General features: G+C 36.0%; 1 protein-coding gene across 1 annotated transcript in view; it reads right to left on the bottom strand.

The window, feature by feature from the left end:
* Positions 1 to 26,434, bottom strand: part of ABI3BP (ABI family member 3 binding protein) — a 124,062-nt gene that overhangs the window by 15,696 nt on the left and 81,932 nt on the right. Inside the window, exons 33-46 of the mRNA XM_062512244.1 lie at positions 26,292 to 26,366; positions 25,577 to 25,651; positions 24,064 to 24,138; positions 23,360 to 23,434; positions 22,805 to 22,879; positions 20,503 to 20,577; positions 19,107 to 19,172; positions 18,683 to 18,757; positions 13,615 to 13,710; positions 9,578 to 9,688; positions 6,805 to 6,888; positions 5,344 to 5,412; positions 4,439 to 4,651; positions 2,869 to 2,980 (exon numbers count right to left, since the gene is read on the bottom strand). Of these exons, the coding sequence (XP_062368228.1) occupies positions 2,869 to 2,980; positions 4,439 to 4,651; positions 5,344 to 5,412; positions 6,805 to 6,888; positions 9,578 to 9,688; positions 13,615 to 13,710; positions 18,683 to 18,757; positions 19,107 to 19,172; positions 20,503 to 20,577; positions 22,805 to 22,879; positions 23,360 to 23,434; positions 24,064 to 24,138; positions 25,577 to 25,651; positions 26,292 to 26,366 (1,276 nt within the window). The remainder of the gene's footprint in view (positions 1 to 2,868; positions 2,981 to 4,438; positions 4,652 to 5,343; positions 5,413 to 6,804; positions 6,889 to 9,577; positions 9,689 to 13,614; positions 13,711 to 18,682; positions 18,758 to 19,106; positions 19,173 to 20,502; positions 20,578 to 22,804; positions 22,880 to 23,359; positions 23,435 to 24,063; positions 24,139 to 25,576; positions 25,652 to 26,291; positions 26,367 to 26,434) is intronic.

Raw genomic sequence — 26,434 nt, 5'->3', positions numbered from 1 at the left:
TTGAAGAATGCAAAAAAGTAAAGCAAACAAACAGCATGATCTGACACCCAGGTTTCCCTGCTGCTTGTTCTGCCCCCTTCACACTGAAAAGTTGTTCATCTTGCTTCTGTCCTGCTGGTTGTGGTCAATCAATTCTTCAGCTTTTGGGCGAGGCACTACTATATCCTACCTGAAGTAGCTCAACAGGACACTAGACCTTGGCCAATGTGATTGCAGACCAGCTCCTCAAGAGCGTACATCTCCACTACAGGCTTGAACTGCTACAGGGTCTTTCTGGTTTAAACTTACCCATGAAAACTGAGGTAAGAGATTCACAAATATTTTTATGCCTTTTTGGGAAGTCTTTGTTTAGGTCTGTCAGCTTTAGGTCTGTCCTGAACTGCCTTTAGCTCTGAATGCACCAGACCTTCAGCATAGGGTGTTCACACCAGCCTCACTGAAGGCTTCAAGAAAGCTGGAAAAAATAAATTAGCTGGTCTCTTATTCAGCTTGTCAGTTTCTCCAAAGTGTTACCAGGCCAAGAGGTTCCTCCCAGTTAATCCACCTTCTGCTGCTGAGCATCTCTCTTTCCATATATTTTGCAAATGCTGATCACTTGCAGGAGGGATTTTTATTTCTCTTCCAAGTTTCTTTTCCAGCTCTACCTCTTCTACAGCTCTTCCCTTTAAGGCTAATTATGGAAAAGTTTCCTTCCTAGTCTTAATGTATTACTTGATGAATTTTGAGATTTTTCAGGGACTCTGTTAATGAATATTGAGCTATGTTGAATTGTCGCTCTTCCTCCCATTTGCAGTGTTTTATCCGCAAGTCCATTTCCTTCATCTAACGAGCAGCTCCTGATAGACATGAGACTTTTATTATGGACACATGATGTTTCTTGGCAGAACAGATATTGTCTACATGATGCCAGCTGTCTTAACCATTTTCTTGTTTTCCCTGAATTTAGTGTGCCAGCAAGCCTGGATTGTGTTTCTGCCAAAGCTCTCAAGGTGTCCTCAAAATTAGGAAACACACATTTTACTTGGAATTGGAGTTTTATTGAACAGAGCCACTCTGAGGATTTTTTTCCCCTTAAATCTGGTGAGACTTGAAGGACATACACCACTGCAATTTATATAAAAGATTTTCAGTTTTGGGCAATGGCCCTATGGATCCAGAAAGGCTTTAGCTGTCTTTCCTTTTTGAGGAAATGGTAGCTGCTCTCTCCTCAAGAAAAGTTATCCCTTTATATCTTAAGTCAGCCTCCATCAGTCACTCCTGATTTCCTATCTAGTTCCTTGTAAAAAAATGCACACTTCAAAAGACAGCTGTAGTCCATGGTGTTTGGTTTGATCTTACCTACCAAAACCTGAAAGCCTTCTCACAGGTTTGGCAGACTTGTTGCTAAGGTTAAAAACCATCTTATCTGCTACGGTATAATTCCTGCCTTCATTATACCTTTCCAATGGTTCTAGCTGGATCTGCCTCTCTCCATCTTGCTTCCTTTCTGAACAAACAGCAGTGTAAAAAGCTTTCCTCTTATGATCATGTGGACACTGCTCCCAGCAGCAAGGGTTTTTCTTTGCTTCAATGTCCTTCTACACTTAACCAGATCCACTCCATTTCTGCCACATGAAGAGCTTGAATGTGGAATTAAAGGTAATGTAATCTGTTTAATAATACAGTGTTCTTTTCAAAGATTCAAAACAGAACTGAATTATTTCAAAACAGAACTGAAATGAAAACACAAACAGCACAGCCTGACAACTTTAGCAGCACCTATTCCCCTTCTTAGTCACTACTCCAGAAATACATTATTTTGCCATCTCTTATAAGCCTTTTCAGCTGATCATGAAAAGAAATGCTTGGTGCCCAAGCTATATATTGCTAACATATCCTAACTGCCTCTTAACATGACAGAACTGCAGTTTACCCTGTCACAAGCCAAAAGCCAGGAAACAACACAAGCATTCTTGAAGCAAAACACAGCAATTCTAGCCCATCTTGTGAGCCCATCTTTTGAAATCTGTCAAATAAACTCTTTTGGGGTATCATAATTTTCGCATGCATTTTGTTTTTCAAATTCTCTTCTCTTGCCCACCACTTTGTGAAGTAGGTTTTCATTCCTTCTCCTAGGAGCTGCTGGTAACAACAGAGGTTGAACTAGCACCTCAGATTACACCACACATTGCCTAAAAATAAAGTTTCAACATGGGCTCTATGCAGAATTTTGTGCTGTGTTTCCAATTAATGAATGATAATAGAAATAATAGAAAAGGGTAATTTATATAAAACATAAAAATTCATTCACCAAACCCGAATGGATGGTCTTACAGGAAAAACCCCAAGTGTCACTCATTAGCTTTCTGCTGCAATTAGTAAACAATGTAGCAAAAGACAAGGGGTTTTCTTTCCTGCTCTGAATTTAGCCACAAAAAGAAGAATACTTTTTTAATGAGATTTGATATTTAGAGATAGATCATGCTTATTTGAGCTAGTTGCATGAGAGGCACACCAGCAACTGGAATTCACTTACTCATTTTTAATTTGCCAGCTCTTTTAAGACACTGAAAGAAAATTATATACTGAGGACAAATGTGTTTTTCCTCTTCATGGTATTTTTCTTACTTTTGATAGGTAATCTTTCTGATTTAACAAGTCACCTCTGCAGCTTGTCCAGATCACAAATGCTCTTGGAAGTTTCCTAAAAATTCCTCAAATATGTATTATTTGTTAATTTACAAGAAAGCTAAACCAAACCATACAATTTTTCTATCAAAACAGGAAGAAAACAAATTGAGTCTTATTTCCATAAGTATTTCCGTTTGATGTGGCAGACAGCTAACAGTCTAAATTAGTTGGATTAAGAAAATGATATTATTTAACTACCTTGTGTCAGGTTTTAGGTTTTCCACAGTAGAATGGGTTTGATTTGTAGTGATAATTGATTTCTCCTTTTCACCATCAGTTCCTCCATTTTCAGTTGACACAACCTCATACTCTGGAAAATTACAGTAAAGAAAAATTAGATCAAGTAACATCTCTTACTTGACCTTCTTAAATACAACCAGATAGTGAACGAGTATGCAATTTTACAGGAATTCAACCTTTCTGCCTTTTGCCAGCCTGAAGTCAATACATGATTTGGACTTTTTAACTCATTCAAGTTGGAAAAGAAAATACATGAGCATGAAAAGGAAATGAATGAGCATGCAAATATGCACATGCACACACAGTAACACAGCAAGAACTACTTAGTCCATCCAGTACCTGCTTGCTACTCAGTGCACAAGGCAAAAAAATGGCCTACATGTCTGTGGCAACACAAAGGAGCAAAGCATGAGAAAAATGGTCTTGGTTCCTGACACGTTCAGTTTTTGTGAAAACAAGAAGGTGAATGTGATCACTGTTTTGGTTGTTATTTGTCAGACCTTTCCATTATGTTTTTGTTTTGGGCATACCCAGTGAAACCCCTTGTACACAGTTAAATTCAAGCAAAGGAACCGTTCAAAAAACAAAGTGATGCAACAAATTATGTTTTCTGTCTCCACCTTTCTATCTGAAATAGAAAATTTCTTAAAAAAAAATGTGATGTCTAAATAGGACGATTGGAAAAACATGCATAAACTACAAAAATAGGAAGAGATGACAGCAAAATTGGTTCAAGCCTGTCTAAACAAGTAATGCCACACAGGTGCCAATATGAAGCAATCACTGTTTTCAGAAAGCAGGATTCAATGCCTTCTCTTGAATTCAGAATTGATTTTAATGAGTCATTAACAGAGTTGCTAGCTAACATCAACATCCAGTTTTTGTCAGCTAGTGTTGAAATACAGAAGATGATGGAAGAAATAAAAATGACTGTCTTGCATGTTTACCTGTCTGTGCTGAGTCCTCCATGACTCACATGCATTTATGCTCAATATAAACTCCTTCCTTTAGAAATGAAAAAAACCAGATTCTTTTAACAGAGAGGGCTTGTTTACCCTCTTGCAGTGGGTACTGCAAGAATTATGCTGGCACAACTCTACTGACTTACTCGATTGATGTAAGCTTTGATTGTGTCTGGCCCACTGTGAAACAGCATCCTCAGGTCAAGAAATATGCCTACAGTATGTGTGTGCATCTATATGTATACTGCTTTTTTGTTGGAACTTCTTGACTAGATCTTACCATGTATTGTAAAGAGAGGAGCCAGAAAATTGAAAAAGATATGGAGTCATACTTAAGTACCTTTTTGTGTCATCACTGACACAAATGATCCTTGTATAAATCTTGTTTTAATCTAGCAGCATTTTCTTGTCCACACTGGAGCTGACAACAGCAGAAAAAAACCTGTACTGGGCTCCTTGAATTCTTGGGGATTAAAGTACTTTTAAATGGTAAAAAGCTACTCTGAAAGTAAATTAAGCTGGCAATACTGTGTTATAACACAATGGAGGAAAGAAATCAAACCAACCAGTAACGGTGTCATTGTCTGGTTTTTCCCAATCCAGTATGACAAAGGATGGACAACCCTCTACAGTCACCACCGTGAGGTTGGTTGGAGGATTTTGTGGAGGACGAGTGGGTTCTTCCTTGCTGCCAACTTCTTCTTGAGGAAAATGTTCAAGAGAGCTTGTGATGGAGCAAGGCACGTCATCATCTTTCTTCATGTACTTGACATGGGGGGCTAAGAACAATGGGAAAGAGCTGTTATTCAATAGAGTGTTATTACAAAATGGCAGTGCCATTTCACCTGGTGCACAACATCCATTCGAGGGACACCAAGCAAAAGTCTGCACAAGTGAAACAAAAAGCTTTCAGAATGAACTCCATATAGTCAATATTAAGCTGCTTGTTCTCATTTTCGTTTGTTTTTGGATTTTGTTTGTGTCGTTGTTATTTTTTGGGTTTTACTTGTTTTTAAAATTTTACTTATTGTTGTTTGACCTGGAATCTGCACTGCCTTCACCCGCTTCCCACTGGCACCACTGATGAGATGACATTCTGAAGGCATTAGCAGGTGATGCACACTGTTTGAAACAATCAAAATCTGTCACAAAATAGAAAAATCAACTTTATTTCTTCTATAGTAAAATGAGACTATAATTCTAGTTGCGGCTTTCGAGGGATATGCTAATACAAAGACATAACATATATTTTGTTTAACAGAAGGAGCAATAACTTTAGTCCAGAAAGTAAAAGTAAAATTCAGTTAAGAAAATGCTGGTTTGTAATACAGCTCTTTCATCTGCCACTGAAGTGATACAGAATCAAATAAAATTTTGGCCTTTGAATAACCAAATAAGAAAATTTAATGCAAGATAGCTCAGACTTCATATGCTCCCTGAAATAAAAATACCATAGCTATGAATATCCTACCTTGGTACCTTGGTTTTCCTGAAGAATCTGTTTCTGATGTAGGACTAGAGCTGAAGACAGTTGCATCAACTGTAGGAAACACAGTTATAATTTTCAATAAATATGTTTCAGTGTTAGAACTAACTGCAGCATTCCACAGTTCCTTTGGAATTTTAAATCATTGTAATAATAGATAAATGGTAGACATTTGCTGCCAGGTCTCTTCATTTTAGGTACTCCATTTTTTCTGTGATGCTGTGTACATCCTGTACTTACCTGCTAGTACAGACAGCCATAATCAAAATGACAGATTTCATGACTGCTGTTTGATTTAGTTAATGCAATATATGTAAAATACATTTTAGCCCATTGTCCTGGGTTTGCTTCAATTGAATTTTTTGTTAAGGAAGAAAAAGGTCAGCCACAGAAAAAGCACTGTACTGGCTGTTTAGCTTGGAGATTTTTTGATGTTCCAGGGAGATATAGAAGTACTACATTGGCACAGTAGCTTCTCTGAAAATAACAGCAAGGAAGTAAAAAATTCTGTCTTCAGAGTGAACAGCTTCCAGAAAATTTGAAGGAAATTGAAAGGAAATACACCAGTGAAATGTTCTAAAGCAGTCAGGATTCATGATGCAGTGTTGTAATAATTAGCCACTACACTGAATGTGATGCAAATACAACAAAGGATCTCAACAGATAAAACACAATACCTTCCCAACAAATATTTATAAATAAATCTCACATCTAGCTTGCTTTACTGAGCACTGAAGGTCACAGTGAATTCATGATCATTGTAAGGAGACAAGAATTTAAGTATTACTATAAATCCAGGAAAATTAGAGGCAGCATCATTCATGACAATAAATCACATTTTGGGCTCAATAATTCTAAACACATCCTCCTCCAAACTCATTACTGTATGCCACCTTGAAAAGACTTAGCTCTGAATTTGTAATCAGCTCCCAGTTTGATAAAGGGCAAATTACCCACTGACAACTAGGATTACACTACTACAATTTTTTCAATTTAAATGGTGGCAGTTTGATCAAATAAAGGAAGATATCACATCTATGATGAGTACTACCAGTCATGGAAAAATAATATTTTAAATGTGTGTCCTGGGAAAATTGAAATGTCCAGGAAAAGAGGTGCCTTATTTACTCTTTGCACAGCTTTAAATGGCCACTGAATAGTACTGAAAGCCTACTAAGCATGTATGGATTTCTAGAATGATGGAAGCCCTGTCATGCTCTCCATTACCCACATGTGTAAGAGAAAGGAACTAGATCTCAGTCAAATCAGAAAAGTCATTAAGTGGCATAAAAGAAACCAGAATCACCCCAGAGAGAAGAATTTTTATGTTAAATATACAATGCATCAATAAAGTTTCAGGAAGGGAAGCAAAAGGAAAATGGAAACCTTAATGTTAGTTAAAAAAAATAAAAAAGAAGAAACCAGAACTGTTTGTTATATGCTCACCATAGTACTCTGGAGTTGCAAAAGCTGTTGGTGTCTTATGCAACGTTCCTGTCCTCACAGGTGATGTTGGTCCAGTAGGCTTAGCTACAGCAACAGATGGAGGAACTTGTAGCAACAAGACATTCAGCATTTGAAGGAGTCAAACAGCTTTCTGATCTTCTAAGAGAACTTGGCTTTCTGACAACTGCTTCATGCAACAAGTATTTTCATTTAAATCACAGTAATCCCTCAGCTGGATTTAGGAAAGTTCTGAACTGTGCTAATTGCAAATGTAACCTAATCTTGAAACCCAGTAAGAAAATTTTTTGCTGCTTTGAGGTTGTCTTGGAGGACTTTAGTCAGCTAGAATATAACATTCTTTAATGTACAGAACCATCCTACACTGGTAAAAGGATGCAAAATGACAACCACTGACATCCTGTTCCTTAAAGAAAGAGCATGTTTCTTCCTGAGTTGCAAGACACTAGCTGAAGTAAGCAACTGAAACTTGGATTCTTCCCTCGAATATAGGTAAGATTAATTTCTGCTCTCAATACAGCATATACACTAGCAAGGGTGGTGCTGGAAGATTTATAGTGCTAAACACCAAGTCCTTAACTATGGTCTACATTCAGACTTTAACCACAGAACAGTACTGGAGCTTCCACTAAATGAAATTAAGATACACTTCAAATGAAAGCAAAGAAAATGCAGCCAAATCCAGCATTTTGAACATTTATAGCACTAAATCCCTCAAGAAGACAGGTTTTCTTGCTGAACTCATTTCTGAAGTAGGTTGCATAAGTCTGGACAAAAACTGACTAATGGAGGCAATATTATCATCTCTAATTAAAGCGCTATTTTAAAAAGGTATTTTAGATTATGTGACATTGCTTTTTATTCTCTATCTGTTACCACCTAATAAAGAAAACAGGTTTCTAAGAGGCAAACAATCCATGGTAAAAGTCTTGATTTCTTGCATAATTACTGTAAAAGACAAGAATTAAATTCATAAAACATGCAGGTATTCCCAGATAACCCTGAAGAGTCAAGAACTGTATAATGTAGTTACCTCCCCATTATGTATGATGCAGAATCTGGCAACTGTAGGCAGAACTCTGGTGAGCCAAGTTTAAGACAACAAAAATCCCTACTTTCCACTAATTTTCTTAATAAAGTGGAAATCTGAAAGATTCTCACTTGAGTTCAGTTTCACAAAGTTTCTGGAACACTCATTTCCATTTTTTCCCATTCAGCAGACTTTTAATGTCTGCATAGAAACCTTTCCAAAATATCCACTGGATGAGTTAGAAAGATGCAACTAAGGAATTAATCACAGTGTTAATGAGAAAGAGGACAGAATTCTGACAGGGAATGTCCAAGAAGAACATTGAAGCAAATTTTTTCCTGTTTCCAGTACAGTGGAACTGTCTGTCCAGGGAACCAGAAGAAACAAAATTACAATGTTTAAAACTAAGCTGGATAAAACACTAGAAAACACAGAAGAAAGAAAATTTTCTACTGTCCCCACAAGGAAGAACGAGATCATTTAACCAATTTATTCCATCTTGAAAACCTGGGAAAGTATGGCAAATGCTGCCTACCACATAACCTGGCTTCCACTGTAAGGAAAAAGGTTGAAATTTCAAAACACTGGTAAATTAATTAGACACTTAGTGGAGAGAATTAGTATAGAGCCCAACACAAGCAAAAGAAAATATATCAGGTCTAAGACTGATGATGTCCTCTGTTTTCTTGGAACTATTACTAAGGAAACAACAATTACTAAGGAAACAACCCATCAACAACAAATATAGACGCAGTATTTCAGTTTTGGCTCTGCTGATGAATAAATATATATAGGTTGTCTCACCCACCTTGTAGATTCTTGCTACTCATCTGCCACACAAAATACTGAAGTATTATTTAGGTCTTTAGTACCTTAATAGCACACAAAGTCCCAAATGAAATAAACAAAAAAAACCCCACAATAGGAAATCCAGTAGAGCTGTATATTTACATACAGCTGTATATTCTCATATTTCCAAGGAACTACAGAGATCAATATGAAGAGGAAAGAAGCTGTCATGATGCTAAGCTTAAGGAATGATAGCTTCTGACTGTGTGGGATCATGTTAGCCTAAAGATTCTTACTTAGAATCCACTGAAAAAAACATCCATGTGGATACTGAATACCTGCTTCAGGATAATTTTAAAATAAAATAGGAAAGGTGGAAGTCTCTATGTCCTCTTAAACCAGTAGTGAGAAGCCAGAATACTTTAGCACAATAATCAGGCTAAACTCTGCACATGAAACAACTTAGCTTGCTCTACCTCCCAGCGCAGTTGTCTTGGTGACTATTAGCACATTATTTGCAGTGGTTAATGGATGTACCATATATAGGTGGAAATTCCATAGCAAATAACCTGTTAGGACTAGGCATTGAAGCACAATAGTCAACATCTCCCATCCATTGTGGACATCAAATAGCAAAAAATTATATTAGTAGATACGAAATATTCTTAAGGTTGATCTTCTTAAAGGATGACCTGGAGTGTGCTATTTTTCTTTCCACTTCTTTACTAGGCATGATGTCGATATAACTAGGTTAGGGAGAAAAAAGGTAATGGTTTTTGTATGAAGCCAAAAGACACAAGTCCCATGTGTTCCAAAAGACTAGTTTCTATAGGTATCACAGAGCAAAGAAATCTATGCTATAGAATTCTCCTATACCCTGCTAGCCAGTATAATCTCACACACAATAAAATATTTGTGCTGAAAAGGCTGAAATACCTGGACTCCCTGGTTTACCAGTCACGGTGTTAGGAGGCAGAGGTTTTCTTCTCATTTGTGTAGGCCTGGCAGGAGGTATAGGAGAGTGCTGAGGGCCAGGTGATGTAGTCACTGAATGACATTACAAGATATCATTATTAATTACTTAGCCTCAAATTCTGTAAAATCAGAAACAAACTAGAAATTATATTCTGACTTCTCAAGCAACGTTTCATGTCTGATTTAGTATCACAAGTGAAGGTGAGATTAGGAGTTGATCTGAGTTGTAATTTCAGCCTTAAATTCTCTGAGAACTGTGTGTCATGAAGCTTTAAATGAAGTTTACACTGAAAAATGTAGCTCTTTTAGGATTTTCTACAAAGGTTTAAGTGATTCACTTTCTGTGTAATTATTCAGTTGTGTCAACAGTAATTTTTTGGCATTCAAATGGATATATCCTTACACAACAAACACCACCTCAATGTGCTAGGAAACATCTTCAGTATCCTACTCACAAAATTTCTGACCAATACAACTGGCTACCCTCATGTTGAAGCAAAAGATGTAAGAAAATGAAATTATAATTAGGAACATTTTACGCCATTCCAAACTATAAAAAGTTACTGTCACCTCATACACCAACATGGCTAAAGACAATTACTGTTGTAGAAATTTCTGAAGCACCCAACTTGGTTTCAATGTGCAGCTCCAGCCAGTACCCATTAAATTTATCTGATAATGTCCTTTGACAGTGAAGTCTAAAAGGCAAACCTAAGCCCCTTAATTCATACTTACTCGTATTTTCCAGAATATTATGAAGGATTTTATTATACAAAGGAAAGGCACAGGAAAAGATTTTTGTTCCACTATTCATCTTTGCCCTTCTTTCCTTAAGAAAATCCAGGAGATATGTGCAACACATTTATGTAATAAAAGCCTTTTTGTACCTAAAAGGAGAAAATCCTCAAGAGTAATATAATTCTTGATTACCCTATAAATAGAGAGATTGTGGGCGAGAAGGGAGAAGATCCAAAGACTCATTTAGGAGAGCTTTTTTGGAAATACTTACAATATATAAACAGGAATATCTCCATCTTTCTTCCCTTTTCCTTTTTGGACTCTTGTAGTCACTTATAAAACAGTTGGGTTTTGTTTTTTTTTTTTTTTTTTTGTTTGTTTTGTTTTGTTTTTTTTTTTAATCCCTCAGATCCATACAAAAAATAATGCTCTATCTAATTCAGGAGGATGTGGTGGTTTTGAAAACAGCATTTGTAGGTTTCATAAGCATTCTTAATCTCCAGATGAAGATGAAAAAAAAATACGCTTAATGCCTGAATATGTATATGACTACATATGTCATCACACCCTAGATATTATTAGATGGTAGTATTCATCATTACTTTCCCCCCACCCATAATTAGAGAAGGGATTGTCCAAGGTATTTATGAAGTAAAAATGTGCAAATATTGACTTGCCAGTGGTTTCTATCATATTTTCTGAACAGCACAACTATAACAGTTACAGGCAAACTAAAACATCACATTCAGTGTACTGGGTCACAATTCAATCTACTGTACTGTACTCTGGAAAAACAAGAATTCCTACTTTTCCCTTTGACTACTTCCCATGATGATTTGAGGGCTGGTCAATGACACTACCAAATCTAATTACCAGTGTGTGGAGACTGAACTTGTAAACTAGGATACACAACAGAATTTAGGGATTTTATGAGTGCAGATTCTTGTAAGGACAACAACATGGTGAAATATTCAGATTTAATTAATCTCTAGGATTAGTTAGACTCCTAGTCAGACAAAGACTTCTAGTCTAGGATTGGGACATATTTATTGGTGACATAGACATTGGGAATGAGTGCACCCTCAGCAATTCTGTGGATAACACCAAGCTGGTCATGCAGTGGACACATTGGAGGGAAGGGATCTCATCCAGACAACCCTGGTGGGTTGAGCAGTGGCCAATGCAAACCTCCTGAAATGCATCACAGCCAAGTGCAAGGTCCTGTGCCTGGATCGGGTGCAATTTCCAGTGTCAGCACTGGCTAGATGAGAGACAGATTAAAAACAGCCCTGCCCTGCAGGTATGGACTTAAGGACACTGGTGGATGAAAAACTAGAGACAAGCCAGCAACATAGGCTCACAGCCCAGAAAGATATTTGTATCCCAGGCTGCACCAAAAAGAGAGTGGCCAGCAGGGCAAGGGAGGTGATTCCAGTCCTTTGCTTTTGTGAGGCCCCACCTGGAGTGCTGCATCCAGCTCTGGGGTCTCCAGTAAAATGGCGACATGGGCCTGTTAGAACAAGTCCATGGAAAGGACACAAATTCCATCAGAGAGCTGGAGGTCTTCCCCTAAGGAGAAACTCTGAGAGAGTTTGGGTTGTTTAATGTGGAGAAGAGAAGGCTCCAGAGAGACTGCAGTGCAACCTTTAGTACTTAGAGTGGGCTTGTGAGAGAAATGGAGAAAGGGTTTTTACAGGGCATGTAGTGGTAGGACAAGGAGAAACAGTTGGTTTATATTAGATAATAGAAATAAATTCTTTACTGTGAGGGTGGTGAGGCCCTAACACAGGTTGCCCAGAGAAATTGTGGATGTCCCATCCCTGGCATTGTTCAAGGCCAGGTTGGATGGGGCTTGGAGCAACCTGATTTGGCGGAAGGCGTCCCTGCCCATGGAAGGTGGGGTGGAACTCTTTGATCTTTAAAGGTCCCTTCTCACCCAAATAATTCTATGATTCCATTATTTTTGATATATATATATTAGGGTCTCATGAAGAGAGCTGAGACTGCAGCTATACAAAAAAATTATGAAACAGTAGTAGCTAATTTCACAACCACACCCAATTGTCTTTTAGGACTACAGTTCAAGGTATTGGCTTGCCCCAAAGCTCTAAAAGCCTAACTTTAGGCATCAAATGCCATAAAATGAGTAAAAGTTGGTCTTAAGGTCCCTTCAAATCTATGTGCATAAAAACCCTTCAAGTCTCTGCAAATCACAAGCTGGATTCAATCAAGGAAACACTACTGCCTGACATTCAGTAACAACAAGTGCAGAGTATCATCCTTGTTTTCAGTTTACACTTTGCCTTCAGCTGCTAATAATCATGCTAGACTTAATCTTTGCAAAGGACAGTGGTCAGACTGAATAAGCTTAAAAATGATAAAACAGCAGAACCTGGCCATCAAGATAGGCTTTTATCTTTGTAGAGGCAAATTAGGTGCAAAGGAAATTCAACAGTGATTAGGAACAAATAGCAGTTTATAAAATAGAGTTTAAAATCTAGTAACATGTTCTCAAAGGAGAAGCTACCTAGAAAGAACACCTGCAGCTGAGTAGTAAATCCAAGAATAAAACAAAAAAGATTTCATTTTCATCAGTTTCTATGTCAGAAACAATACCAAACAAACCCCACAGCTAAAGCAAATTTGGTGCTTGGTTGTGCTTATGAAGCAGAGAAATTCTTTACACATCAGTGTATTTACCTGTTGTTTGTATGTTTCAGTTAAAATATTTTGATTGTTTTGAAAACACGATTCCAAGACTTGCTAGTAAACTTTACAAGCCTTGTACTGCACATGTAAAAAATCCTGTAACCTGATTCACTCTACATTGTTATTTTCCTTCAAGCCTAATGTTCTAATTTTCCCAACAATCCAAATATTCAGCAAAACTTCCTTATACATGGGAGTATAAGTTGGTTATACTTTTACCTTATCCACCTTTGCTATGTGGAAACTATTAGCATGAAAACAGTCAGTGCTTATGGTATTTTGGCTATTAGATCATAAGGATACAACTCTGGTGATGAAAATTTCTACCATATGTATGGTAAGCATATGCAAGTGACTAAGCAGTGACTATTAATTCTTATTTTTATCTCTTTTAGTAGCATCCTGAAGCCATAAGAATGTGTACTAATAAGGATGATTAAGAATGATTTGTTCTTCTCAGTGGAGGTGCTTTGGGTGCAGAAAAAGCAGCATTTTTATTTTTATAAACAACTGTTAAAAATTGCTTCATTGTCTAGTTTTATTAACCTTACCAGAAATTGGCTTTTGCCAGGTGTCAATATATTCTGGAGGTTTTTTGACACCCATGTCAATTGGTCTGGCAGTAGCCTCAGGTGTATAAAGGTAATCTGTGAAAAAAGGGAAGCAAAATAAGTATCTACAGTGTGGCACCAAATTGTGGAATACTTGTATATTGAATATCTTCAAACTCCAGCTGACATGATGTGTGAAAACAACATGTGTGGCCCATCTATGTTTTTACTGATAACTTGGTGATATCCATTATCTTCTTATTCAGGTAAGTAGAAAGTGATCTGGTTCTACAAAGTCTGCAGTTTAATTTTAAACATTCCTTGAGTAAATCATATTTTGAAAGAGCAAATTAATAAAATTAAGAGGTAACAGATGAGTTAAACCAAGATTATACACAGAAAAATGAGTAGAGAGAACATTCTAGTTTTTCAGCGTAAAGAATAAAATGTCCATTGGTTCTTGCAAAGGGCAAAGTTCTCCTCCCCATAGTAAGATCTCTGGTCTTCCTCCATATTAAATGGTTAGAGCAATTCTGGACCAAATATATTCACCATATTTAGAGTACAGGAGATAAAATGTACACAACATCCAGTTTGTATATAAGAGAAAGCCCTACTTAAAAGTTATATAAACACATCTTAAGAAATGTAAATGGCATTAAAAGATCAACACAACTCCTGGTACAGAACAACTGTTTCACCTGCTGGTATTTATAGGAGAGCCAGGCTACTAAATTAATATGTTTTCTTTACACAAATTAAGTATATTTGCTTTATAAAAGCTGTATCTATAGTAAAGCAAGAAGATGCATTGCAACTTCATCCTGTTTGTGGGAAAAAACTGCCCATACCCTTGCCCATGATATAAGAAAAAAACCCCTAAAATTTGATAAATTTAAAAAATATAAATCTCAATATTACTTTAATTATCAAATTCCAACCCTGTTCCTACATGATCTAATCACTTCAGCTAAAGATTTCATAGATATATAATCTGTTTCTCAATTTGTTTTGGTATTTCACTAGTATTTTAATGGTATGAAGCAGATAATTTTTCAATTACTTTACTGTTTAACCATTTTTGTTGCATGTTCCTTACAAATCCACAGTCCATACATGATAAATAATTTACTGAAGATTAAAGTAAACTGTGAGTAAGACTTGCAGTAAGCTGGGAACAGGATGCAGATTGCCTGGTCCCTGTCTCTAAAATACCTGAACACATCATGTGGTTTTATATAACTGCAATTTGTTTTCAGGTAAGTAAAATGATTAATTAGATCTTCAGCTTTACAGAGCACCAGAGTGATAATCAGCGTTTCATGTGGATGAAGTTCAAGGAAGAAAAGGCATGAGAAGACCAGCACCAGCCTTAAAAAAATTAAAAATGGTTTTGTACATCATGAAGTGCAGTTAGAGCATGTTTAGTTTCTCAGCTCACCTTACAGTGAAAGTATCAAAAAATGCGGTCACACATTGACTAATTCACACTGAATCACCCAAGTGTATATTACAAGTTTAAATTAGTTCTGCATGCTACAGTCTCTATGGAAAAACCTATCTCTATACTGCTCCTTGGAATCTAATTTAGAATAATAATCTTTTCTGAGTTATATCAGCTGAGAATGAACAAAATATTGTATATGTTCCGGTTGGAAGAAGCAATTATTTTTTCTTTTCAGAAACGTGCACTGCTGTTCTCCCATGTGCAAAGTAGTGATGAAAAATAAGTCAAAGTTTCAAACCACAGTACTTTCATGTTGACAAAATCTCCTATTTTGAGTGTTTCAATACACTTTGAAGTTACATAAAAGTTTGTCCTTAAACACGAGGTACCTGCACAACCAAAGTTTGCTGTATTTGTCATAGCATTTGCCTTATTCTACCTAATGTAACTTATTTATTAAAAACACTTATCAAATTCATCCAAACTTTTAATAGAATTGAGAATAGATCCATTACTTGCATATGTCTTCGTGTCTTTTAATTTTGGTTTTTTTCCTGGAAGCATTCATGGGCTCTGGAACATGTTTAAACTAACTCTGTCTTTAATTGTAGGAATACTATTATAAGAGTGGATCATTTTGAAGGAAATAATGGAAAAAGTGCTCTTGATAAAACAAACCTAAATACCTTTATACTTGAGTTCCTCTGGAACTTGACTATACACACACAATTTAAAAAAATAGAAAGAAAATAGAATGCAAAGTTAATGGCCATTTTAATGAAAACCATGTATGCTTCCCTTTCACAAGGGAAATGGAAATGTTGCTCAAAGTTTGTTTGCTCACATTTGTCAGGAAGCTCAGTAGATTTGGGATTAAATTAAAAAAACAACCCAGTAAGGTAAGTTACATACACTAACATGAAAACCCATCTGAATAAAATGGCATTCTAGAGAAAATGACTAAAACATGGCAAAAAACTAAAAGGAATGCTAGTCATGAGGAAGCAATCCCTGCCTCTTTTCCACAGTCAAGTTTACCACCTGGCCAGGAGACTGAAAAGCCTGCCAGGAAATCAATCACAAACCCCTGTGCTGGTACTAGATAAAACAAATTCTACTGCTTATCATCTGGGGCCTGCAGCTGCCAAGCACTCTCTGCATGGGGTGAAACATCTTTGCACTGAGGCTAACGAGCCCAGCATGGAAAAAGAAATGGAGTACACTCAACAGCCAGTCCAGCAAAGAATTAAAAATCCAAACTTGTGTCCAAACAACAGAATATCTAAGAATAAGGGATGTAATATCTAAAGGTAAGTCTGAAAACATATTTTTACATATATAGCATATTCCTAACAGCCCAGTCAAAAATTCTGATCATCTTAAATCAAAAGTTCAGGATTTTGATAAGCCAACTACAGAAAATACTGAAAAAGGAAATTTTGTCTTTGCTCAGCTGGTAAGACTTGGGGTTCCAGGTTACAGAGTTATTTCCTAAGTCACTTTTGCAGAATAGGTAATTAATTGCACGTTGCTTGAGAGAGATACAGAACATTTCATTATTTGGTTACCTGAATTCATTTTTGTGCAAATTTATTTTTGTGGGCACAGTAAGCCTTGTGTTTCAGAAACTGGCACAATAATGTGATGTACTTTCCTTACAGAAGATTTGGGATTTCACTTAGTGATCATCAAGAAAAGTATCGACTGAAAAGTTTTGACAAGCTGCAGTCCCCTCTCAAGATGTCATCAATGTAGGAAATTCATTGGTGATTTCTCTTACACTTCTCAGAAAAATAGTGCAGACTCACAGAAAAGTGCCAATGAGTTGTGGCAGTGGGGTTGGAGGTACAAAGAAGTGGAGAAGAGATAACAAAGGCAGACCTTTGGTACTTTGGATACCAAGTTTGACTTAAAGGGCTCATTTGGCAGGACATGAAATTTAGCTTAGAGACATCTAGAGGATGTTTATTTATCTTAGAGAAAAAATAAACTTATGTAACTTGGCAACGGAAACCGCTACTGGAGGTACTATTTTTCAGAAGAATTCTAGAAGAAGGTACTTATTTACCAGTGAGTACGCAAAGCATGCACAGTAAATAGTAGTTTTGTGGTGACTTTTGGCAACCATAGATGGCTTCACCACAGTGTGGCTTCGCCCCAATGAAGCTCTAGTTCTTCCTGGCAACAGGCACTACTATAAAGACATGGAAATAGTTACAAATGTTGGGCACATCAAGAGGGCCACTTACAAGATGATTGCTTAAGACCATACCTTAGCAGCATTAAGCACAAACAACTCCATGTTAACAGTTTACTACTATTATGTTTATACTATTGATTTGCTTAGCATGTATTCATTTTTGCTGGTGTTCTTTATAACCTAACAATACCTCTGCTGAGGTTACGACTATAGAGGAGAAAAGCTTAATGTACTGCATAATGTAATTTTGTGTTAGTGTATAATTTCATAATGTGATCACTCCTGGAGACTTATGTGCATTCTCTTATTCCTGTAATCAGACATCAAAAAGCTCATTGTAAGGTGATTTCTAGCACAAGTGAACAACAAAACCTTTTGACACACAACTACTGAAATTGGGCATTTAATGCTTTAACTGGCTCTAATGTCCTGGAATTTGATGGTCCCATTTAATTTACCAGAAGGACTATGAAAGGTCAAAGAACACATGCATCTAATGAAGGCATTCACTCCATATGTAATACAGAAATGTATGCCATATTCTAAACAGGTTAAATTTAATTCAATTTAAATATATAACCGTCACTTCTAAGTTTTTACCATTTCTAACAACATGGTGGGTTTGTGAAAATGTACAGGAATGAGTAGCTCAAGCCATTCTGTGATCAGCAACAGGTATTAAATTTCCAAATGTACCAGAAAGAAACATTACACAGGCAAAAATATTTAGAATAGATGGAATATCATTCAGGCTATCCCAATCTAGCTAGCATAGAAATAGTAACAGCAGCCAGCAATAATATTGGGTAATAGCACTTTCAGTGGGTGGTCAGCCAAAAGTTTGCCTTGAATCTTTTTGGTTAGGAACATTTGTTATCTGCTTGTTTAAGGATATGGAAATTGAAGTTCTCACTGTCGTCTGCCATCCACCGACTTGGAATTTTTTTGGTGCTGATGTATCCAAGCCTGAATACTGCACAGTCCAAATACTGCATGGTCTGAATGTGAGTAGGTGTGCTGTGAACACATCACGTGCATAGAGAGTAACTAGCAAGATACTTGGCTTTAAGACTTCCCTACTAAGCCTCCTGACTTGGACTCAAACAAATGGGTGACCCTTTTCAGTGAAACATTTTCCAGTAATTATTGTGGATCTAACATCTAGAAAACATTAGTAAACAGTAGCCATATAATAATCAATCTGTAAATTTACATAGACTGAGCGCTAATATAATTTCATAATCACCCTTAGGAATTACATAACACGATCAGTGAAAGCAATTATACATGGCACTCCAAGGAATTAAATTCTGTAATAAAACACAATAACATATTTTGCAGGGCTCAAGATGACTTGGGGAAGTCATATTCCAGTCTTTTATTGATAAATTTAAAAAAAAACCCCATACCCAGAATTCTACCTGTTGTTGGCACAATCCACTTTGGCAGTCCTGGTGCTTTTGTTCTGGCTGGTGCTAGGGTGGTTTTACTAAAAGCTGTGAGAGAGTTTCAAAAGAAAAAAAGAAAAAAAGAAGAAACAAGAAAAAAAAAAGAAGTTCCATGAGAAGAACAACCAACAGACTTCTGTGTGATGCCAAGAATTCCACACTAGAGAAGAAGAAGCAACACCTGTTGTGATGACACACATAGTTTCCTTTCTTTTCCTTTCCCTTTTCCTTTTCCTTTTCCTTTCCCTTTCGGAAAGGCTTTACCACTAGACTAATTAATTGATTGAAAAACACCCCCGTTTTTTTCCTCCCAGCAATACTTAAAATTCCACTAAGAACAGATGAAATTAATTAACTATTTAACCTCCTCCCCATCCCAGATTGAATAAACAGTTACCAGGTCTGGGCTGTGATTTATCCGATGGCTTTGGTCTTGCAGAAGTGGGATGAGTTTTGTGAGATGCTAAAAGAAATAAGGTCCTGTTTCAATGCTGTGTGTAAAAGAATATGGACAGTGCAGTGCGATTTGCCAGACAAAAAGGTTCCATGCACCAATGTGATACAGCAAAATGGACATATGAGAGTTCTATGAGTTCTAATCCAAAATGCATGTGGAAAATGCTAGTTTCTTTAGTGGCCAGATGACTCCATCATGCAGTCTGACCAGTTACATTCATATGTAGGTTTAGGAAAAAGATGTAAAATATTTACAGCCAGTTACCCAACTGTATATGGATACAGAGTTAGCTCTGCAGGGTATCCATGGCCTTAAGACATTTAATTAGGTTCTGTAAAAAACAAACAAACAAACAAAAACCTCAAAAATAAAACACCAAATGGAACTCCCCCAAACCAAGATTTAGATAAAACTATGAAACATTAAAATACTGCTGAGGAAACAACTGGGAGCATTCAGTGCAGACACTGTGCAGGGCGCCTGAAGCACAGCGTCATCAGCAAGGTTGAAATCAGAAGCCCTCAACCTTTTTTTATTGCTACCTTTCACTTACAAAATAATTTCAATATTCTAGATGTTACGGGATCTGTGAAAACCATACTGGAAGTTGAAAGCATAAGCAGTAGTCACTGTTATCTTGTGCCCAATTAGCAGCGTCTGTAAATCAGTTTTTTTTTTTTAAGTAGAGCTGGCTGTTTGATATTCAAGACAAATAAATGTCTGACCCATAACACTTAATCCAGCCTCTCCAAAGCATCAGAGAAAATCCTTATGCAGGACAGAACACATTACTAATTTTTGACATTTAGATTGGAGAAGTTTTACAGGGTTAGATTTTGTAAGGAAAAAGTTGGAACTCAGTTACATCGATGTTTGCAACACGATATACATATGACTATCCAATACACAGCTCTAATACTGTTTAAAAACTTCATATTATCTTTGATATTTGAGGCTACACTGAACAAATCCCATTTTCAGAGAAATAGTTGATATTTGAAAATATTTGATAAAGGGGAAAATAAATTTTCATATTCATATAGGAAAATAAATTTTCATATTCATATTTATATAAAATAAAATTTCATATCATTTCATAATACGAAAATAAATGTTCATGTTAATATTATTAATATAATATTAATATACTATTACTATTATTTGCATATTCATATAAATATTTCATATTAATTTCATTTATTATTAAAAATTCATATTACTATTTGAAACAGTTTTAAAGGTAATAATGAACAGAACATTAAACATTAAACTGTGCTGATTTTACTTAAGATCTACAGTCTCAATACATCAACTTAAGAATATCTTAAAAAATTACCTGTATCAAACCAAGGAATTTCAGTTGCTTGACCAATTTTGGGCCTGGGTGAAATGTGGTATGTCTCATTGGGAACTGAAAATGGACATATTATTGCTTATCAAATGCAAATAATTTCCTTTTAAACATAAGACATCACAGGTGGAAAGGAAATTCAAACTGTCTTTGCAGATCATAAACAAAAGAGTCAGTGCTAGAAATCTGGCAGAAAATCATGCTTTTATACATGTAAAAGACTTTTCAAGTCTGGTAAGATATATATCATTAGAAAGTCAGACAAAATCAGGAAAGATGATAAGGCGATGCCTTTTTACATGACTCTTCAGCCTCATACACGTAATACTTATTTCTATAAAGAATTGCATGAAGAAGAAAAATGGCTGGAAAATTAAAATCAGTAACATTTTATACATGCACTGGACTTTAAAGTAACTAAGAAATGAACACGACAAAGATATTAAGGTATTTCTGTTGATTAAAGTGTAGGTTTAGCCATGTAGCAAAAGCAGAGATAGTAAAGATTGATGAAAAATAAACTGATGTAATATTCTTATTACCCAAAGGTATTTTGGACCCATCAACAACATGAACTGTTACAAGGTTAATTGATCCCAGGTGTGTTGCCCTTGGAGCTATAAAAAATAAACCATTTGTTCTGTGAGAAGGGAAATTAAAGTAGTTGGATTTCATGAAGGATCTGTCTCCATTGTTTCCTAAAAGCCTATCTGCACATCTGCTAGGACAATTTTAACAGAAACGAGACAGACATGTTCTGATTAGTCTGGATGTATTTTCATGCTGACAACCAGACAGTGCAACTATTCTGCTGGGCCCCCGCTAACTTCAGAACACTTGCCCTGAACCTGGAGTTCTGACAGTCTTTGGTCTTTCTCACACTTGCATTAACTTACATTTCTCCAAAAAAACAAACAAACAAACAAACAAAAAAAAACAAAAACAAAAAAACCACCAAACAAACAAACAAAAACCCCCAAACACAAAAAAAAAACCTAGAAGTTTTTAGTAATGTATTAGTTTTTCAGACCTCACTCAAATTCAAATGAATTAATTTGAAGGTCTCTAAGTTACTGGATGAAAAGGACAGACAGGCAGGCAGAGGCACACACCACATGGCTCTTCATCTTTCAGAAATAAGGTTAAAATATGGAAGCTGGAAAATACCCTACTTACATAAGGAGAAACAGCTAAAAAGTGCCATTTATATCCAACAGTAAATATTTGCTTACAGTTTTTCCATCCAGTAGTTTGTTTTGCGTATACACCATTATAATGATTGAAACTTCAAAAGGCAAAAAACAAGCCTCTAAATTGTGTTCTCTAAAATTCTTTTCCTAAAACTAAATTTTCAGTGGTACCAAAAGATGGCACTTGGCAACTATGACATGGCTGGAAATAGCTCCTATTCAGCTGAGACTTAGAATCTAACTTGGCTATTGAACAAAATAAAGCATTTAGAAAATAAATCTTTCTCCTGGACTGTTGAGTTTGATGTTCACAGTAATATATATATATGTATGGTGTATATATATAGATAGATAATAGTTCTTGAATTAGTAGGGTCTCTGCTTGATATCTTTTTGGTCATATAAAACAGACAAAGAGAAAGAAGTGGGGGGAAATTACTGAACTATTTAATAAGCTATTTGCTGAAGACTAAAATTTCATAATTTCAGAGGTTAGATTAGAGAGGAGGAAAGATCAGGAGCTGCTGTTATAGACATGCAGTCTCTCCTCACCTAACTATATTTTGTTCCTGTTTCTTTCCTCCTTAGCAATTTTTACTGATATAGATTCCCTCACAGTAAAGCTGAGATTTCATCACCCTTCACTATAATTGTGCATCCCTGAATCTACCATGGTTACTGCAAAAATCACTGGTATTGAAGACACTTTTACTCTTAGCATGTAAATATTTTGGACTGAGACTCTGTAACCTGATTTTCAAAAGTACTTGAGAATCAAATGTATTTAGAATAATAAAATTCCCCAAAAGAAAAAAAAATTTCAATGTGAGCACTGAAAAATATTTTTATTCAAACTAATTTAATTTCTCACATTTTTGATGGCTACTAAACCCATTCAACTGCTTTCCATGGAAATTGATCCAATTCTTGGACATTCACTTTAATGTAATTTATGAACAAATTTTCAGCTGAGCAACGATATAAATTTCTGTCTACTTATTATGCATGTCCCATGACCACAAAAGTGACAGTGACAGCAGAAATATAACTAAGGCAGTGCCACAGTAACACTTGTAAAGTTACAAACTGTAAATTACCAGGTTTACTTTGTGGTACTTCTGGCCCAACAGATGTTTTGGATTTGGAAGGAATGATCAGTGTTTCTTTTGGAGCTGAAAGAAAAGGAAAAAGATTATTATTGTATTCTTTAGGACTCATGAACTGATGACATATTTAGCCCACAGAAAATGCATGCCTCAAATGCCTGAAAAAAAGACAAAAACAATTCCATGGCTTTCTGGAACCTGAAACAAAATGACTAGCCAAAACACAGAATAGTCCCAGCAGTGTGCTGTAGGATAAGTTGAGCTAGTGGCTAAAATTCTTGCTCTAAAAGAAAAATTAGGCCACTGATTTTGGTTGGAGATCTGACAAATACAGATTTCTGACCAGACATAAACTGTAGGCTATTTTTGCTTTACTTGAAAAAATAGAAACGAGAATCCTCTGCACTAAGATACATACATGTGGCAGCAGAACGAAGGCTAGTGGAATGGTGTTTTATAAATACCATATTGGAGCATATTTTCTAGAAATTTCTCCACTGAAAAATTAGAAATACCTGCATATTAACATTAAGGAAACTTATTTACCCATCGTTGCCCTTGAATGACCAGTGGTAGTGGAAGATTTTGTAATAATTGGTTGCGGAGTTGTTGGATGTATTGCTGTTAAGGAGAAAAAGTGAAAAATCTTAGAATATTTCTCTGTAATCCAAACAAAGCAGCATTTGCTAAAACCTGCAAAATATCCCAAACTAAGGAGTAGCAGAATATCTTGAAAAACAACTGCTGACAGATATAATTATCTCTCTATTAACTTCTGCTTTACATTTTTTCCAAAAACGGGAAGCCCTCCATAACTATTTTTAAAGCTGCTTTCATTTTAGTACAGCAGACAATACCTGTTACTAACTGTACAAGCACATTGCAAAGGAGTTCTGCTGCATTTCAAGGAAAGATTAAAAAAAAGCACTCACAGAGGAGCACCCAAGATTACCAAGAAGTAATCACAGAGAACTCAGTCTGCCTAGCCACTGAAATTTGTCAATACCCACATTACTACACTTCAATCAACATTTTCTCTGTGTAATAGAGAGAGGAAAATCATTATATATATTATACATATCTTACTATTATTTGTAGTGTAGTTTTGCCTTATTTTGGATTGATTATCTGAAGTGTAATGCATTTATTTCACCATAAAACTGGCTATGAATAATCCCATTAGGAAGCACAAAACCTGAAGGCTGGGGAAAGATCAATTAAACACAAAATTGAAAGAATGACTCCATTACCAAGTTTGGTGTATGGCACTCTTGGTCTTTCAGTTGTTTTTCGTTTGGTATGAATGAACTGTTTTTCAGTTGGAGCTGCAATAAAAACAAACAGCACCCAGAAAAATAATTGAAAAAATGAACTGCTTGTCACAGCATACAAAGAACATTAGTATGATCTGATCTGGAATACTGCAAATTATGTAAGAATAAAGCTGAAAGTTGGAATTCCTGCAAAGAAAGGAAAACAAGTTAAATGGCCACTTACACAAGAATTCTTTAGTTCATATGTGGGAATGATTTAATATTGTTATCATTATACCATTCAGATTTAAAAAAATCTTGTAAGTAAAAGTAGGAATCATTCATTGGAAAAGGTTATCTTTGCACTTTGGCCTGGTCTGCACCAATGAGAGGTCCAAAATTATCTGACTTAGCCTGTGCAGATTTCAACCCCCTTACTCTGAAGAACCTTTTTCAGCATGTGAATATTACTCAGGTAGCTCAGGTGTTTACAACAGCGTGCATATTTCATGAAGCTAGATGAACAGATCTGGAATGAAAACTAACCTAAATATCATTGCGTACAGGGAATATACATTGAAAAAGAAATATAATATGTTTAAAAGCAGTTTTCATTTCCTCTTCCACAAAAAGAAGAGAAACGTAGTTTGAAGATCATAAAATGCCTATTAGTATTTCGTTCTCATAAAAAGTACAACATTTTATTCTCAGAAAATCACAGTCAAGGTCTGTCTCTGAAAACTGGGGACAGAAAACTGATTGAACAAAGAAAGATTGCTCAAGCAGTGCTCCTATTCCCGGGTACTGCTTGGATTCAGTGACCCTTCCATGGTCCACATCTGATAATTAAATTAAGAAGGAAGAACATTCAGCTAAAATTTCATATAATTAAGCAAGTTTTCCCAACATGGATAACTAGAAGTAAGTAGAGAGGATGATTTTAAGAAGTAGAGTTGGATTTAGATGGTCACATAGATGGTCTGGAGACTTTATGCTATTGTTGGTATATCAGAATTTTTTTATGTAAAATTAAACTATGAGGAGTGAAGAAGGAGAAGAGTATTTTAGAATGAAATTATCCACAATTCACATGAAGAACAGGGGACTAACTCAGGTGGTTAGAACATGGTGCTGATGTAAGGGTTGTGATGGGCGAGTTTGCTTTGGAGTTGGACTGGATGATCCTTGTGGGTCCTTTCCAACTCAGAATATTCCATGAAGGATCACTATCTGCTCTTTAAATAAAGTCCCCTTTTACTGGAAAATAGATAACATCTGGAGGAATTGCATCATCCTGACTGGAAAAGCTAGAAGATGAGGAAAGGAACCTTTGAAAATAAATGAGCTCATGTATTATTACCCTTATCAAGATCAAAGAACAGTAAGTAAGTATCTACACAAGTATAGCAAAATATCATTAGCTTTTCATAAGATATAATGAGCTCTCTCTAAGATTATATTCTCTTAAAAAAGTGGAAAATAAAATAACTATTTATGAAATAACAGTTACCAAATGTTGCCTTTGTTCTTTCGGGAATATGAGGAATCATAGTAGTATCTCGTTCATCAAAGGTTGGAAGAATCTCTGTTGGAAAAAACGTCAACAAATGATCTGAAGAAAGAAAGGAATCTCCCTTTCCTCCTTTTCTTAAAAAAATCTTTCAGCACTATACTGTATACAACAGGAAAGGGATGTTTTAAAACAGCAATGGGCATTTACCCTCAGAAATTTATGGTTAGGAAACAACAGTAACAAACCTTCTGTGAAATCACTGATTATATTTCTTAGGTCAATTGGATTTATCATGGGGAGTCACCTAAGCAAAATTTAATTGAAGGGAATCCTCATTGTAATCTGGGTGAAAATATGTGTATGAAGAAAAAGCAATGCAACAGCACTAGGTGGTTTCTCTCATAAGAGCTTCAAAAACATGGTGCAAACTATTGAAGTGTCTTGCTCAGATAGAAGCTGCAAATAACTTTTTATCCTTGATTGAAACATATAGATTGACACTTTTTCTTGTGCTAATATCTGCATAAGATACAAAAAAACTCTTCAACTGTTGAAGTTTCCATCAGATTTAATTGCATCCCTGCAGAGGTTTCTTAACCTAGAACAAGAAGCAGATAGCAGCAGATGCATTGATGTCTATTCTCCCCACTGCCACCCCAAAAGCAATTGTTCAGTTATCCACTGCAGCTTGACAAAAGGCCAGAAAATTTACCAGGCTTCCTGTATGGAGCTTCCGGGATGGGAGTTCCTCTGGGTTTAAAAGGAATATGTTGTGGTTCTTTAGGAGCTGAAAGAAAAGATCTTTTTAAAGGGTTTATACTTTGACAAAATTAGACTTGTTGCACAGGCACTGCA

Source organism: Cinclus cinclus, chromosome 2 (assembly GCF_963662255.1).
Source record: "Cinclus cinclus chromosome 2, bCinCin1.1, whole genome shotgun sequence".
NCBI lineage: Eukaryota > Metazoa > Chordata > Aves > Passeriformes > Cinclidae > Cinclus > Cinclus cinclus.
The sequence above is the reverse complement of the archived record's forward strand: the minus strand, read 5'-3'. Positions and strand labels throughout refer to the sequence as shown.